We start from the raw sequence: 18388 nt of genomic DNA on the forward strand, positions 1-18388 counted from the left end.
ATTTTTTAACTCGTGTAGCTTGTTGTAAAAGTAGGATGTAGAGCAGAAAGCTCAGAAAAAAGTAAAAATACACTGGAGCATTTTCCTCACCTAAGTAAGCAGCAAGGGGCTCATTACTTTCTGAGGCCTTATCATAAAATGTGTCATTCCTTGGGGTTAGTAAGGCACTCTCCTTCAACATGACGACGGTTCCATTCCAGTCATATGCGCCGACCGCTCCAAGCATGATCCAGTCCTTACATGGCAGGAGAAATCATGACATAAACCATACAATATAGTCTTTGATTGCTATGTTCTTCTATTCTTGGAGGGATATACCTGAGGAAGAAGCCAAAAGACTGGGACTGTGTTGGGCAAATAGGGAAAGCTGATTGATATGAGGATCAGCTCATGGTCCTCATATCAAGGCTAGCGCTACACTACCTCTTTATAACACTATTAACTTTTGGGGCACATTACACATTCCATATGCCACTTCCATAGTGTTATTTCCTGCTTTTTATTCCACATTATCCAAAATACTGCAACAAATATCATTGTGTATCATACGAGGTATAAACACGCAAGACAGTTATAGTGTCACCAAGATGGGATGGTAACAATTTGACACAAGGTGTAGATCTGGCCGACTGCATAGCAGTTGTATCTTGATGGTACCCTTACCTAACCAATACAGTTTTGATTTCTTTTTAAATTTGTAATTATTATTGAGTTCTGATTATTTACAGTAATTAAAGCATAAACTTTTGATAAAAACATAACTATAACAAAACTGAAAAAGGAAAAAACGAAACTAGAATTTAATGCGACACCATATATAACATCTGTTCCAGATGTTTAGGTGGTTCAGAAGTTGGCATAACTATATGGAAGCTGGTCTATTGTCAAACTACCTTCCACATCTATTCCATTTTTCCTTTGTTCACTTAATTTGATGACTTAGCGTCACAATAATCAGTTGAAGCTGGTGGTTCTAATTTCGCTGGGTCTGTGGATCTGTACAATCCGCCCCCGCACACTCAGGTCCTCTGGGAAGAATTTACTCCAGCCAACAAAAACAAGGCTGACAACTATTACCCAGAGGACCTTTTCATCTGCCGCTCCCAGTTGGTGGAATGGCTTGCCGTGAGAGATTCGTCAACTTAATAGTCTTCCAGAATTTAAGAAAGCTATAAAGACTGATCTCTTCTGGCAGGCCTACCCAGTTGAATTTTAAGATGCCTTTTATTGATGTGCTGCTTTTAGTGATGTATTGGTTTTAAATGTTTAAATTAGTTGTATGATGTTGCATTTGTGTTGTGCCCCACCTCGATCCGGAGGGAGAGGCGGGTTGTTGTTGTTGTTGTTGTTGTTGTTGTTGTTGTTGTTATTATTATTATTATGGGTTTTAGTCAGAACCAGCCAGTATAAAGGAGCTATCCAAAGGTCTGAAACCTAACAGGTTCAGCACCTTGGATAGGTCCTTTAAAGTTTTGGCTGGTTCTGACTAAAACCCAGAATGGATCCACAGCCCCACTGTTATCAGACCCACCAGCCTTTATTGACAATAGTCATCTCATTGCACACTCTTGAGCCCTATTCACAATTTATGTTGATGTGCTGAATCAACATCAGCACAACTGACTGCACTGAGGAAGCCTTTGCATGTCTATGGATCTGGAATCCCGATTGCACAGGGTTCCAGAACCTGTAGATGCCTTCACACAGACAGCTGTTCCTGTGAAGGCTTCCTCACTGTAGACATCTGCACTGAATGTACGGGCATTGGGGTAAGGCACATTGATATTGGGGGGGGGTGAGACTAGTCAGCGTGGCCCCATCCTGACTCATGCATTGATTCAACACCTGACCATTAGTTGTGAATAAGGCTTATATTGCCATGTTGTCAGAGATGGAGTTTGTGTGCATATCCAGCATTTTGCCATGTCTGTATTTGATCTGGAAGGGGGAGTAAGACAAAGGCCTAATCTATACCAAGCAGGATATAGCACTATGAAAACTCCATGAAAGTGGTATATGATATGTGCCAATGGGCCCCAACAGTTGTCAGTGCACTTCAATACTACTATAAAGCAGTAGTGTGGCTCCTGCCTTTTATATACCACTTTCTTACTGCTTTCATAGTGCAATATCCTGCTTGGTGTAGATTAGGCCAAAAAAAAGTGGGGGGGATTAAAGGCACAGTCCTCTACATGTTTTAAAAAAAGACCCTACAACCTTTTTGGAAATTGTAGGGCTTTTTTCTGGTTGCGCCCAAAGTCTGTCTTCAAGGCCAGCTTATCATGTTGCTTCAAAAAGTGGAATTCAGAAGATGGCAGGAAGTCTGATTGGTGCAGCAAGACTTTTGCAAGTGTTTGCACAAGGAACAGGGTGGGGTTAGTGCTCCACTTTAAGCAGCAAAATATTTTGTGTTGGCATATATGTATTAGTAGCTCCTGATGGCCACAGAGTAAACAAATACTTAGTAGATCTGCAAAGGTCCAGAATGATTTGGTGTACAGTTTCCACACATTTATTGAAAAATGATTTCCCAGATTTTTTTTTTACTTGTTTACATTTGGCTATAGCCTTGCACACCCTTTCACATTCCTTTGATGGTGTTTTGCAGATCATATTAAGTGAGGTACAAGCCGTGAAGTAAGTTATGATTGCAATCCTATAAAGTAGGTTAAGAGAATGGAGGACCCCATTGAGCTCAATGGGACTTACTTCTGAGTAAACATGTATAGGATTGCATTGCAAAGGTTTTTTTTTAAAGAAACAAAGCAAAACAAGAATTTTATTTATTTCTAAAGCACATTATATTATTTTTTTCTTTCTAAGGATATTCAAGACAATGTAAACTATACACAACTATTTCCCTTTAAAAATGATAATAATCGACTTCAACCTGACTAGTTTACCTGGGAATAATGGGCACTGAACCCAGCTTGAGACATTTCCATTCCAAAAGAGGCTGCCAGCTGGTCTTTCGTAGCTGTAAAGAAAGAGAAATGTTTAGCATACAATACATCGATTAAAATGCTGCTGTGGCAATAAATAAGTTGAAATGGGAGAAAAAATAGCCAGCGTTACAAATGTCCTGGCTTGAACAGTGAATGAAATATTTAGGATAGATTTTATTAGCAGAAATTTCAAAAGTTTGTCCAGCTCTCTCAAGGAGCAAATCTTTGATCATATTTTGTTCAGGCACATTGAACTTCCTCTATGTAGGCAATTAAGCCATTATTTTTTTCATCCATTAAGAGTGCAATCCTCTGCATAATTAGAAAGAAAAATATCCTACAACTCCCAGCATTCCTCAGTTAGCTTTTTTATCTTTCTGTCTAAACATGCATAGGATTGCACTGTTATGATAATTGTTTTCGTTGTGTAGGATATTTGTATTGTAGTGGCTACTGTGTCCTGGCCTAGGACAGACCAGGGAAGACCAGGATTCAAATGTCTGTTCAGCAATAAAGGCTCACTGGATGACCATGGACCAGTCACTATCTCTCAGCTTAAGCTACCACACAGGGTTGATGGGATAAAATGGGTGGTGGCAAACAAAGAATTATGTATACTACACTGTCTTTCTTGGAGGAAGGGAAGATAAAAATGTAAAGACGTTTGTATATTGTTAAAAACAAAAACAAACAAAAAACCCTGTCAACTTGGCCAAGTATTATTTTTGTCCTCTTATTAGTAGGGGGAAAATATAGCCAAGAAAACCAGAGCAGATGACAGCATAATTTCTGGCATCTCCCCAACATTGAATGAACAAATTTTAGGGGTGTAAGAAGAGAAGTTTTACATTAATTTGAAAACATCGAACGCACTTTATTTAACATGGATATGATTAGTAAATTATATGAGTAAAGATAACCTTTACTTCAGTTAATATTCTTTCTTTCTTTCTTTCTTTCTTTCTTTCTTTCTTTCTTTCTTTCTTTCTTAATTACATTTCTATACTGCCCAATAGCCGGAGCTCTCTGGGCGGGTCACAAAAATTAACAAAAATTTCTTTAATTGACAGTGTAGGTCTACTTAAAAAAAGTCCTGTTGAGTTCAATGTAACTTATTCCCATGTAAATTTTAATAGGACTTCAACCTGAACCACTGAATTCAGAAATTCAGGCTTTCATCTTCAACACGTGAACAAAGGACATGATCCAACAAAGCATGTACGCATGGAAGTCATTTCTCCCTACCATCAAGCCGAATGAGGGAAGCACCTCAGGCAGCTGTTTTGGGGTCAGCAAATTGTTCGTTCTTTAATTTAGTAGTATTGCATTTTTAGTGGCAAGGTGGGTCACAGGTGCTTGTGGCATTTTCTGCCTCAGGAGACAAAATGACTTTGACCATCCTTTGACTTGGTGGGGGTCCTGAGGGTTTGTTACTCCACCTCAGACAACAGAGTATACTGCATATTGCAGATGAGGTTAGCCATGTTTCATTTGGAAATGCACCTTTCCTCTTCAGCAGTGTGAAGGGCTATTATGGAAATGGGAACGAAATATCTGGCTGTATGTGTTGTTTTCCCATTTGTGCATGTACAGCTTTGCTGGAATGCAGCCAAAGTTTGTGAGAGAGGAAATGGATACTTTTCACGAGCCAAGAAGAAAAATATATAACCCTTAATTGAAACAAGCTGCAATACTGGGAAGCCATGGTTTCTATACAAATCCAATCATTCTTATGGGGTTCCTAATCATTTGTTAGCAATAAAATGCTAATTTGCATGTTTTCATAACTGAATTCCTATATTTATGTTCTCTGTTGACACTGATGCAAGTGTTTTTGACAAACGAGCCTCGTGTGATTATTCAGGAAAGACTGAGATATTTAAATGTGAAGTATACACAGATGTTTTCCCTGCTAGGGAACATAATCACTTACAAATTAGATGTATTGCTGCCTAAGGTTTTAAATCACCACTAGCACATTAAGAAGTGCAGAGAACACAGAACTCGCACTGTGTCTGCCAAGAGAGCTTGTAAGAGAAGGACAAAATAAAGTATGGGTAGAGAGTATGGAAAATTTGACTAGTCTTCAGACCCTGAAACTGTGATCCAAAGGATCTTAGTCAAAAATTCAGCCTGTGCACCAGCCAGACACATACCCATCAGCCACTGGAGGCACTTTGCATCACTCCTTCATAGTTCTACTGGCTCTGACTGAAACCGGATAATTTGGGCTGTAAGTAAATTAATCATGCCTCTCCATTTGATTGCTACTTGAATGGTTTTTACTGTAGTTGGAAGTGTTTTTAATGTTGTGTTTTTAGTATTGTATTAAATGTATTGAATATTTATTGTGAACCACTGAGGGATTTCATTATATGCAAGTGCCACAAATAATAAAAACAAATAAAGTATTCCCTAGCGAGCCATGTTGGCTGGCGTATGCTGGGAGTGGTAGGGCTTTTTTTCTGTCTAAATGAGGGTGACCAGATACAAAAGAGGGCAGGGCTCCTACAGCTTTAACTGTTGGGTGAAGAGGGAATTTCACCAGGTGCTGCATGCCTACAAATGATACCTGCTGAAATTCCCTTTTCAATACATCTGCTAAAGATACAGGAGCCCTGCTCTCCTTTCCATATGGTCACCCATATATATATATATATATATATATATATATATATATATATACTCTGTCTTATAGTCAATGCCTTGTCTCCCAGCTTTTCTCATCCAGAACCTTTTGCTTGCATTCAATTTTATTAGTTAGTTAGTTATTGCGACATTTAATATAATGAAATCTCTCAGCGGTTCACAGTATTAAAATACAAAATTAAAAAACACAATATTAAAACACAGCATTAGAAATGCTTCCAACTATGGTAAAAACAAGTCAAGGAGCAGTAAAATGAAGAGGCATGACTAATTTGCTTACAGCCCAGGGAAAGCCTGGGTGAACAAAAGTGTTTTCAGGAGGCCTTTAAAAGATGTCACAGTTTCTGCCTCCCGAATTGCATGAGGGAGGGCTTTCCAAAGCTGGGAGTTGTAGGGTCCCCCTTCTTTTTATGTCAACATGCATAGCATGGCACCCTAAAGAATGTTGTTGTGGAAAATTCAGAGCCAGAACTGCATTACTTGGAGAGCAAGGCCCAGGGGTGGACTGCCTAAGGCCAGTTATACCTATGACACTTCAGACAATGCGTCAGGGCCATAGGGTTGCTCTCCAAGAAGTCAAAGAAAAGAAAAGAATCACAAAAGAAATGTTTACAAAATCCAGTAAACCTTTATCATTTAACCTTGGTGGTGCTTTATGCTCTTTTATTTATTTAAGAAATGTATTTGCTGTGTTTCAAGAGCTAATATTTTACTGAGGTGGCACACGGTATATAGTAAAATCAATGGAAAACTTATAGCAATACAAAAATTAACTACACAAAAATGATGAGGAAAAGAACCCTCAGTAAATCAGACCATTTCATTAAATTTTGTTCTATTGTTGTTGTTATAATGATTATAGTTAATAATATTATTATCCCCCCACCCCAAGTGGTGAGTGAGTCAATTTCAAGGAATATATCCAAGAGTGAGAATTTGTCACATAGTCCAACCATGGTGGCAGGGAGCCTTTAACTCACTGGCCTCCTCTGACGGCTAAACCCCCTTCTGTCTGATAGGGGCACTTTTGTTCTAGTCGTCCCTTTTAACTGATGGATTTGGGCACTCCGAAGATGGACTGCTGGTCTGGCCTAATGTGTCAATTGTTATTTTCTCATTTTCTTGAGAACTGAGAAAAGGAATTTCATTGTTGACCCTTGAGGCAAATGCAGATATATCCTAGAACTGCCCTATTTTGATTAAATTACATAATGGAAGAATTTGACAATAGGAACTCTTTTCTCATGCACACAAAGTATATGGGAATACATTAAAGAAAACAGAAAAGCCAAAACAAAAACATACCTTCCAGGGCAAATATTCTCTCTCCAAGAGCTTCAACAATAGTAAGCAAAGCTAATTCATCCGAGACATTAAAGAAATGCTTTTCAGTTGGTTCACTCGCAATTGATCTGATTTCTTCAACAAGTTTCTCAGTGCTTAGGTTCCCCCTGTTGTAGTGGCCAAGTATCTACAGTGTTAAAAAAAGCCGATAAGACATTGAAGTTGCACAGCTTCAGAAAGATGCTTCTGTAGCTCACAAGTGAGAAATGTGAGAGGCAAAGGCCAGAGCCATTGTCCCAGGAAATCAGCCATGGATATAATGCAATTATATGAACTTGCATTCATATGTGACCTGCCCAGACTGAATGTCCTCCAGCAATATAGAATTGCCCTGGTGAAGAATACTGTTACACTCCAGTTTTCATAGAAACCCAGGAGGATGTGTGGTCTTTACCAGGACATCTAAAGAGGTTGCAGCTTGTCATTATTGCTCTTCTGGCTGGGGTAATCTGCTTTGAGAAGGAAAACATTCATGGACTTCAAAGATAAAATTGCACTAGGGACAATTGGCTATGGAAATAATCCATATTTCATCATCCATATTATGAAACTGTGCTAAACGGGTTCATTATTGTGTGTGTTGAGACTGGGGGAGGCCTGGGGCTAAGCATATCACTTTCCTATAGCAGAGCTTAGTTTCCCCTAGTGGGAGATCTCCTGACCAACGATAAATGTCAGAAACCCAGAATGGTTACAATATGACAGCATACCATCATGTTTAAAATGCTGTCATTCTCAAAACCCTGTGATTCCATGCCATGTAGTTACATAACAGTCAAACAACTAGTAATGAGTTGTTGCCTGATCTTGTAGCCGCAACATTTCCCCAAAGTGTTGCTCGTGGTCAGAGGCCAAAGGGAAAGCAAAGCATGCACAATTGCTCTTAGAAGTAAGAGGCAATGAACAGTATAGACAAAAATCTGGAACTAATATGGTGCTCAGCTGCATGCTGTGAACGGTAAAAAGATTTTTGGATCATGATCTAAAACGTTAGGATTGCTAGATCAAGGCCGTGATGGGCCCTGGGGCTAGCCACATGTAGTGTGCCTTCTACTCTGCTCCCAGTACTAAACTCAACATGACACTTGTGCGTGAACATGCAGACACACGCACACACACACCAACGATGGCCAATAATAATGCAAAAAGCTTTTCCACTATATATATCTTTAGTAAAAATCAGCTTCTGTGCTTTACTGGAAGCAAAAGACTAATATCTCTTCCATGGTAAATAACTCAAATACAAACACAAGCTTCCCCTTTCAAAGCAAACAGAAAACATAAACACACATCTCTCTCTCTCTCTCTCTCTCTCTCTCTCTCTCTCTCTCTCTCTCTCTCTCTCTCTCACACACACACACACACACACACACACACACACACACACACACACAGGGCTGGCCCAAGACATTTTGCTGCGTGAGGTAAAGAACAAGTTGGCATCCATTCCCATTCCTTGTGCAAAAGCAATTGGTCTAGCAGATGGATCTTATTCCAATAGTAGGGATGGAACATCTTTCTCCACTGAATCTGAAGGTAGCTGGGTAGCTTAGGGAGTGTAGGCCAAGGATATGGCCCACAGTTCCTTGCCTTTCTGCCTCCCAGCATCTGCCGCCTGAAGCAACTGCTGGCCCTCCTAATGGTAGGGCTGGCCCTGCAAACATGCACAACTCAAGAAAGAGTCACAGACCGGCTTATACTGCCATGGCTGGCCCAGGACATTTTGCTGTCTGAGGAGGACCAGCAGATACCTTTTAATTCTCACTAGATGATCTGAACCAGTCACTACCTCTTAGCCTCACCTACCTCACATGTTTGTTGTGAGGGTAAAAATTGGGAAATCTTTATTTCCTGGAGGAAAGGCAAAATATAAATATAATATAATTAGAGATGTTGGAGGAATCCATCTGGGGGTGGAGTTTGCTCAGCTTTCATCGGTTCGCCTGGACTTTGGCTCATTTCCCCATGAGCTGGCCTGACACTGCATTGAGTCAGGCCAGTTCATGGTTTTTCAGTGTTTTTTTAAAACACACACACACACACACACACACACACACACAAATACCAATTTGTGCAAATTGTGGCCATAAATTGCACAAATTGCAGCCATAAATTGCATGATTTGTGCAAACTACAGTCATAAATTCTGTGATTTGTGTCTCCCTACAATATTGCACTTACAGCGATAGAAAATCTCTGTATATTTTCATCTTCGCAATCATCAATCACTTTTTTTAGTTTGTAGTTGTCATGAGATTCACCGTCAGTCACAACTACCATGACTTTTTGTACCCCTCGGCGTGCACCACGAGCTTCTGTAAAAGCTTCTTCCCTAATGAGGCACAGAAAGAGAATGGAGCAAAGTGAGGAGAAGCTGCACACATTTTGCAAATGAAGGGCTGCAATCAATGATAAACAGTAAATCACAAAATAAGTAGGGGAAATTGCATGGCGTTAAACAATTCAACTTATGCAGAACAGAATTCTATGAGAAATACAGAGTTTCTACAATATACTGAAAAAAATCAGGGAGGTGACTATAATTGGATGTTTTCAATGAGTTATCAGTGGAAGAAGAGGTAAGGATGGTTGATGGTTGTAAGGAGTAGCTTGGGCAAAGTGCATTTAGTAAAGAAGGGAGGTTCTGGGTCATAGAGAGAAGCAAAGATGCTATGACTTCCTACAGAACTGTGCAAGAAGCAAAGCAAAGGTTCAACAAGAGAAAACAGTGGAGACATTTTGAGAGCTAAAGAGCTAAAAATAAGAACTAAGGAACAAGTAAGAACTAGCAATGGAGTGTAGTTGGAAATCTTGTTAGGACTTAAGAACGAGGCAGAGGTTAGAGGGTTGGACCACGGAGACCCAAGTTCAAGTCCTTGCTCAGCCATAAAAGTCAATAGTTGACCTTGGAGTTGGACTAGTCACATTTTCTTACCCTGACCCTGAATTCCAATATCAGAGGCAGTAACCCTCTTTACTCAAATTGTTGGAGAACGTAGGCAGGAGGGTGTTGTTGCACTCGTGTCCTGCTTGTGGGTTCTTGGTCAACAGCTGGTTGACCACTGTGTGAACTGAATGCTGGACTAGCTAAACCTTTGGTCTGATCCAGCATGACTTTTCTTATGTTCTTCTGTTGTATTATGAAGGGCAATATAGTAATGTTCTAATTAAGTAAACAAACCTATTCATAACATGGTCACAAGCATAAAACGGCAGTGATCACAAACCCTCCCTTGAGTTCATCAAAGAAAGGATAGGATTAAAAATGAAACTATTTTTTTTCATGAAATGATCCTTTTATTATTTAAAATTATTTTAAGCCACCTTTAAGGGTGGAATGCTCCAAAGATGCTGTACATAATGCAATGAAGTAGTAATAATTAATATAAACGGCAATTACAGGTAATTCTTGGTCAACAGCTGGTTGACCACTGTGTGAACTGAATGCTGGACTAGCTAAACCTTTGGTCTGATCCAGCATGACTTTTCTTATGTTCTTCTGTTGTATTATGAAGGGCAATATAGTAATGTTCTAATTAAGTAAACAAACCTATTCATAACATGGTCACAAGCATAAAACGGCAGTGATCACAAACCCTCCCTTGAGTTCATCAAAGAAAGGATAGGATTAAAAATGAAACTATTTTTTTTCATGAAATGATCCTTTTATTATTTAAAATTATTTTAAGCCACCTTTAAGGGTGGAATGCTCCAAAGATGCTGTACATAATGCAATGAAGTAGTAATAATTAATATAAACGGCAATTACAGGTAAACCAGCATCTCACAAATGCAGTTCAAGAAAAAGCCAACAAGAAAAAATTATGGGCATAATGATAGAGAAAAGCCCCTTGAAATGTAATCCTATGTATATCTACTCAGAAGTAAGTCCCACTGAATTAAATGGGACTTATTCCCAGATAAGTGTGTATAGGATTGCAGCCCTAGGGAAAGCAGATGGTGCTTACAAAAATTGTTCCATTGGAAGGTTCCCTTCTGAAAATCTTCCTTTCTCACTATCCAAGAGGTAATGGTGTCCTGCTTATGGGCTTCCCAGAGACTTCTGTGAGGCCATGGAGGGAAATTGTTGGACTAGATAGGCTTTGGCCTGATCCAACAGGGCTCTTCTTATCGACTTGTGAATTGGTGATGATTGGCATGAATGTGAAAAAAACAACATGGTATCTCATAGAGGCAGGTACCTTTTCGTAATATTGTATGCATTTACCTTGCTCTATCTATTCCAAGAGCTGTCATGGTTTGCAGCCCTCCCCTCTGTTTGATCTTCTTTGCTGCAACAAGTACTTCTTCTGTTGTTGTGTATGTGTTGAGGTTAAATTCATGAGTTACATTTTCTCCATACTGAACAATCCCAACCTGTAATACACAATTGTCTGTTAAAAACAAGCTTCACAATTGCCTATCCGCCACGCCCTGGCACATGGGCGTGCGGGGGCCGTTGCGAGTGGGGGCGGAGAGACGCGGCGCTGGGGGCAAGCTATTGGCGCGCCCTCAGTGGTGCCACTCGGGGGAGGAGGCAGCGCAGGATTTAAAGCGCTTTGCCCCTCCCAGCGCCCTCCTGGAGGAAGCTGTAGTTCCAACCTCCAACCATGATTATGAGCATCATCAGACAAGCGTTTTATGGCACACTTGCGACTGGCCACTCACGGATCTTCACTGGACATTTTGACGCTGCTGCAATCCTTCTGTACATCTCGCACTCCTGTAATTTCCCCCCTCTTCAAAATACCACCCCCAAAATCTGATTCTTCTGTCTGGAACGCTAATTTGGTGCAATTTCCTGCAGTGCAGAGAGGTTGCAACATTAAAATGCCCACCAAATGGCCCATGTGGTCGTTGCTTGCTTCCTCTTTCTTCCTCATGTGAAGAAAGAAGAAGCTGCTCATCTCTACTGTGGGACAGAATTAGGAGGCAAAACAACATTGGGGAAACACAACCCTCCTTCCCTGATGATCTTCTGTGAGTTTTCTGCTTCAACTGCTGATGTCCCTTACAGTGATGTGCCTTTACAATGACATTGTGGCTACAATAAATAAATAAATAAACCTGTGGGGCAGCCGTCTTCTCCTTCTCTCACAATATAATGTCACCAGGAACTACGCAACATCATCACAGAGTGTATTAAACCAGCAGGTTGCTGAGTCATGAAGGCTTTGCCTGGCCCTTTCTTAAAAGGGTGGAGACTTCATAGCCATCTCATCAAAAAATAAGTGTCCCCCCAACACACTGCACCTGAAACTTCTCTCCACTCGCCCAAATGCTCCTCAGCACCTCCTAACCTATGAGAAGTCTTTTGCTCCCTCCTCAACTCAGACACCAAATGTTTAACTGGTGGAATGCTTGGAACAGCCCTGCTTAATACACAGGCTGGTTAATATTAGAAAAGACAGTCCTCCAGCCTACTTAAGGTCTTAAAGTCTTACAACCTGGTTGTAAGACTTTAGGGTGTCATCCTATGTAAGTTATGCAGAAAAAAGGCCTACAGTTTCCAGAATGCCCTAGCCAGCTTGGTTGGCTGGGGCATGCTGGGAGTTGTAGGCCTTTTTTTCTGACTAAATATGCGTAGGATCATAGAATCATAGAATAGTAGAGTTGGAAGGGGCCTATAAGGCCGTTGTTCTGCTGCCTCTTGAATGTCTCTAGTGTGGGAGAGTCCACAACCTCCCTAGTTAACTGGTTCCATTGTCAGACTGCTCTGACAGTCAGGAAGTTTTTCTTGATGTTCAGCCAGAATCTGGCTTCCTGTAACTTGAGCCCTGCACTCTGGGATGATCAAGAAGAGATCCTGGCCCTCCTCTTTGTAAATACACCTTTTAAGTATTTGAAGAGTGCTATCATGTCTCCTCTCAATCTTCTCTTCTCCAGGCTAAACATGCCCAGTTTTTTCAGTCTCTCCTCATAGGGCTTTGTTTCCAGACCCGGGGGGCAGATCCACACAGAGGCTTTGGGACGCCCTGAAGGCGCTTTAGGGCGCCCCGAAATCGATGATGTACACCCTACCTTAACCGTTCCAAGAAGAGGCGGCGGAGGAGGAGGAGGAGGCGGCCCCACATCGCCCCTCGCAGGGACAGGATGAAGAGTTGCTGCGCCCTGCGGCTTCGCCGGGGAATCAGCTGCCGCCCACCTACCCGCCAGCCTCCTTTTGCCGGCGAAAGAGCCACCCGGGTCATAGAGCTCGGTGGAAGAAGCCGCCGGCGGCTTCTTCCGCCGAGCTCTCCAACCCGGGTGGGCCTCATTGTCCTCCTCTGAACATGCTCAAGCTTGTCTGCATTCTTCTTATTTATTTATTACATTTATATACTGCCCCATAGCTGAAGCTCTCTAGGCGGTTTACAAAAGTTAAAAACAGTGAACATTAAAAAGTACACAAAATTTAAAACAATAAAAAACATAAAAACAACAGTATAAAAACAACGGTATCCATTTAAAAACATCAGTTATGGGGTCCATTAAAAAACGAGCAAACTTAGCATTGTTAAATGCTGTTAAAATGCCTGAGAGAAGAGAAAAGTCTTGACCTGGCGTCGAAAAGATAATAATGTTGGCGCCAGGTGAACCTCATCAGGGAGATCATTCCATAATTGGGGGGGGGGGGCACCACTGAAAAGGCCCTCTCCCTTGTTGCCATCCTCCGAGCTTCCCTCGGAGTAGGCACTCAGAGGAAGACCTTAGATGTTGAGCGCAGTGTACGGGTAGGTTCTTGAAGTGTGGTGCCCAGAACTGAACTCAAGATGAGGCCTAACCAGGGCTGAATAGAAGGGAACCAGTACCTCATGCGATTTGGAAGCTATACTTCTATTAATGCAGCCCAAAATAGCATTTGCTTGAGGCCTTAGGCTTTTAAGGATCACAACTAACACTGTGAATTGTGGAAACAGTTTGGGGGCCGTTGCAACTCTTTTCATAAATGTGTGTGTTTGTGTTATGTGTTCCAGTCAGTAGCCTAGCTGTAGCATTCTGCAGATTCCAGACAGTTTTCAAAGGCAGCCATGCAGAGTGCCTTCCAGTAATCCAAACAGGATGTGATTTGTATAGCTTTGGATGTTCACACGGAACAGCAGTAGGCTTAAGGTTATATCCTATTCACTTTTACCTGGATGTAAGCCACAGTGATGACAATGGGGGATTTCCGAAGTGCGCACAGGATCACGCTGCGTGCAACTTGGTCCTCTATATGTGTCTAGTGCAAATATCTATAGAGCTATGACTAGGGATGTGAAGGCTTGGGAAAAAAACTGGAAAATTCGGGTCCCGTCCCCCCGGTCTTCCCTCCATCCTCCCCCCAGGACTGTTTTTTTTCCCCCCTGGAAACATTGGAAAACGGCTTTGGATTATGAAATATTTTCTGTTGGAATTTAAGGCCAAATATTTATATGTATTACCTAGCATTTTGTCCCCCACCCCAACAGAACAGTTTCTAAAAACTACATAATAAGAACATTTTTATAGAAAAACTAGAGATGGAAAATGTCTGGAAATAACTAAGCCGTGGAGAATTATTTTCTTTAATCTTCTCTGTAACATTCCAAGCATATTATTTCCTTCATTCCTTATTAAAATTATTCTTCTAAAGTATATTTTACTGATAGATATTTATGCTTTGTTTCCCAACATGAGAGTTGAGTCACTATTGTGCATATTCTTGACTGTAAATATGCATTCTTGGCAATTTGGGATTTCTTCTATAGAACTCTATGTTTCTGATGCAGTCATTTAATGTAGTTCTAATCTATTCAGACCATAATTACAAATCTACTAGTGGAGTTTACTTTTGGAACAAAAATATGTAAAATAACTTTAGGAACAAAAAGGCTGCTTTCCTTTCCTTTTCGGTTGTTTTGGGCTATAGTGTTCAGCATTCCTGACCGTTGCCCATACAGCCTGAGGCTGATAGGAGCTGAAGTCCAAAATATCTGAAGGGCACCAGGTTGGGGAAGGTTGTCTTAAAGCAACAAAGTGACTTTAGATCTGTAAAGAGCACTAAATAAAGAAATAAATACCATTTATTTTTCCATTTCCCTCCAAATCTCCATTTCCCCCCTATGGCTTCAAAATTACTGGAAACGTTACATCTCTATCCCTGACATGCAAATACAAGTTTACTGCTTTTGGGGTGGTGGTGGCTGCTTTTGGCTTGCACAGCTGAGGTTCAACGCCCCTGCTTTAGATTCCTCTAGTCTGAGCTTGTGTCTTGGCTCTAGTGTCATTCCTGATGCCAGTTCCTGCAGCTGATTGATTTCCCTTGTTTCTAGTGCCCCGTCCTGCATCAAACCTGGGCCAGATCCACACCTTGTGTCAAATCATTACGACCCCATCATGGTAACGCTATATCCCTCTTGTGCATTTATACCTCGTAGGACACACAATGACATTTCTTGCAGTATTTTGGACAACGTGGAATAAAAAGCAGGAAATAACCCTATGAAAGATCTATAGGGAACGTGTAATGTGCCCCAACAGTTATCAGCACACTTCAATAAAGCACCAGTGTAGATCTAGCCCTGTGCTGTGGATCCCGCTTTTGTGTCAGCTTACACCCCTGCTGGAGTCCCAGATACAAAGAACTAGCTTTGGACATCCTACCATCAAAGCAAGAAGGACAAAATATTAGTACCACCATACCTGTGTCTGTTGGGGACCTATGTCCATATTTTTCAGCAGGCTGTTCAAAAACTCAGTGACGCTCTCCCACGGGTAAATGCTGTTGGAGCCATCAAGAACTATGACAATGTCTAGCTGGTTCTTGCATTCTGCAACATGAATTGTGAGATCATAAGGAAGGGCCAGTGCATCAGCAGGATATTAATAATACTATTCTCCTCTACAGAAACTAAGTTGGCACCCTGAAACTTTGCTTGCAAGGAAACCTCTAATTCCAAATGAAATTACACACACACACACACACACACACACACACACACACACACAGAGAGAGAGAGAGAGAGAGAGAGAGAGAGAGAGAGAGAGATTGAGACTGGGGACATACTAAACCGAAGGACACCGAATGGCCATTGAAATGCATTGGTTTATTCCGAATGGCCATAGGAAATCATTGGAGGAGTTTAGGGATCATCTACAAATCAAAATCCCTAAAGGAGTTAAACATTCAGTTTTCATAGAAAACCACACAGAATCAAAATACAAACTAACAGAGCGGTTTTAGGGAACAACTACTACGACCCCCCAACACTGTGGTTCTAGGGATCATCCCCAACTTCAAGAAGAAATCAGAATGCAATAAAAAGAGGGTAATGACAGTTTTATACACTGCTTTATAAGCACCAGTTCTCAAACACCCAAATATGAGAAAGGAATTTTGTCGCAACATGCCAAACATTATTTAGATGTTTCTATATGAGCCCCCTCCCGACGCCCACACCTTACAACAGGCCGGTTTCAAAATGGCCATAGGAAAACATCGGGCTGTCAGGCAGCCCCACAAAAAAGAGGGGGAGCCCCCAAAAAGTTCAGGGAGGTTGGTAATAAGGCTGTAAGCACCATAAGAGCCCCTGTTGAAGGCATGCTCCATTGGAATGGCCCCCACATTGCACACAGGCACCTTAGGTTCCATCAGAACGGCCATAGGAAAGCACTGGGCTGTCAGGCAGCCCCCCCCAAAAAGGGGGAGCCCCATAATTGTTGTGGAGGTTTGAACTGAGACCCTAAGCATCCTAAGAGTTTTTGCTGGAGGCGTGCTCCATTGGAATGGTCCCCACATTGTGCATGGTCACGTTAGGTTCCTTCAGAATGGCTATAGGAAAGCATGGACTGCAATATATGTTATTTTATTATGATTAATAAGGACTAAGCTTTATTATGATTAAGATGTCCACACATTTTTATCTGCTTAAAGTCATTGACTATTCAGTTCTGAAACTGGGTTCTCATTTTAAGGGCTTTTTTTTAAACAAAATATTTTGGTTTAGTTGTACTTTTTTCAAAAGTTGTTGAATTCTGCCATTACTGTTTAAGTAGATAAAAACACCTGAGCTTCCTAATTATTACAGCCTCAGAACTACATGCCCCCCCTTTATTAAATCCTGCACAGTATTTTTTTTATGAGGACAGCCTTTGAACTTACCTAAAGGAATAGAATGGAGTGGAGTCAGTAGTAGGGTGACCATATGAAACGGAGGACAGGGCTCCTGTATCTTTAACAGTTGTATTGAAAAGGAAATTTTAGCAGGTGTCATTTGTATATATGGAGAACGTGGTGAAATTTCTTCTTCATCACAACAGTTAAAGCTGCAGGAGCCCTGCCCTCTTTTAAATCTGGTTACTCTAGTATATCTCCTGCAGCTTTAACTGTTGGGATGAAGAGGGAATTTCAGCAGCAGCTGAGTCTGGGTGTGGCTCAGCAACCTTTATTAGGAAAAGCCCAGCAGTCAGCATTTGGTAGCTGCTGGAAACAGCCTCTCCCCAACTTCTCCAGGTTTCTTCGCCCATCTTGGACTCCTGCTTGACCCTGCTATTGGATTGTGTATGTATTGGGCTGCCTAACTCTGTTGGACTACTTCTGCTTTGGCTGACTCTATGGCCCTGTTCAGAAGATACCTTAAACCACAGGTTTAAGCACTGTGGTTAAAGCCATGGTTTAACATGTCTTCTGAACAGGGACATTACCTTGGCTTGCTTGCCTGTGTCTTGACCCTGTGCCTGTTATCTAGACCCCTCCTGCATTTGCCAGAGCTTCTGAAACTTGTCTTCTGGAACTTCGGCCTGTGTTATTACTTGTCCCTTCCATCAGCCCTATAATTAAGATTGCTACCAACACAGGACTGCTAAAATCAAATGTTAAAGAGAGAGCTACTGTGTGTCTCTGGCTGCAGCATGGTTTAGCGTGTTGTCTGAACCAGGCCTCTGTGAGTTCTCTCCTCACACACACCCACACCCAAAATCTGGGCTCCAGCAGGATCAGAAGAAAATTGCAATGCCCTAGGTCCTTCCTGGCTAAAAAGGATTCAGTAGCACCTTTTCCAGAGGGCTTCCTAAAACAATTCCTATCTGCCCCTGCTTATATTAGGGTGTCTAAAAACCCATTTTTTTCATGCAAAAATAATGCAGTAACCAGCAAACTGTTCCTTTGGTAAACATGGTGTGTGTGTGTGTGTGTATATCTTGTGTCACCCTAAAAACAGAGCTGCAGCACAATCCTAAATATGTCTACTCAGAAGTAAGCCCCACTAAGATCAGTAGGATTTACACCTTTCTAGTCTTGAGTCTGTCTACACGGCTTTCTAAACAAAGGAAGGTTATTAAAGCACAAAAATATAACTGTCTCACTGCCTCCTAGGGCGTTGGCATGGGTGAGCATTCTGTCTGCAAACTGATTGGTCTGGATTTGTTTCACCTGTGATGTTGAGAAGCCAAAGGTGCATTTAAAAATAAAAGTACAGTGGTACCAATATTTGGCTTCACACAGGCAGCTT

At 41.4% G+C, this 18388-nt stretch overlaps 1 protein-coding gene across 1 annotated transcript in view; it reads right to left on the minus strand.

Annotated features, from left to right (window-relative positions):
- The window catches only part of ITGA1 (integrin subunit alpha 1), a 125696-nt gene that overhangs the window by 39893 nt on the left and 67415 nt on the right, over positions 1 to 18388 (minus strand). The window contains exons 6-11 of the mRNA XM_063128086.1: positions 15582 to 15709; positions 11167 to 11315; positions 9120 to 9270; positions 6900 to 7065; positions 2904 to 2977; positions 91 to 235 (exon numbers count right to left, since the gene is read on the minus strand). Coding sequence (XP_062984156.1) covers positions 91 to 235; positions 2904 to 2977; positions 6900 to 7065; positions 9120 to 9270; positions 11167 to 11315; positions 15582 to 15709 — 813 coding nt within the window. The remainder of the gene's footprint in view (positions 1 to 90; positions 236 to 2903; positions 2978 to 6899; positions 7066 to 9119; positions 9271 to 11166; positions 11316 to 15581; positions 15710 to 18388) is intronic.

The sequence above is a fragment of the Elgaria multicarinata genome, chromosome 6, assembly GCF_023053635.1.
Source record: "Elgaria multicarinata webbii isolate HBS135686 ecotype San Diego chromosome 6, rElgMul1.1.pri, whole genome shotgun sequence".
Classification (NCBI taxonomy): domain Eukaryota; kingdom Metazoa; phylum Chordata; class Lepidosauria; order Squamata; family Anguidae; genus Elgaria; species Elgaria multicarinata.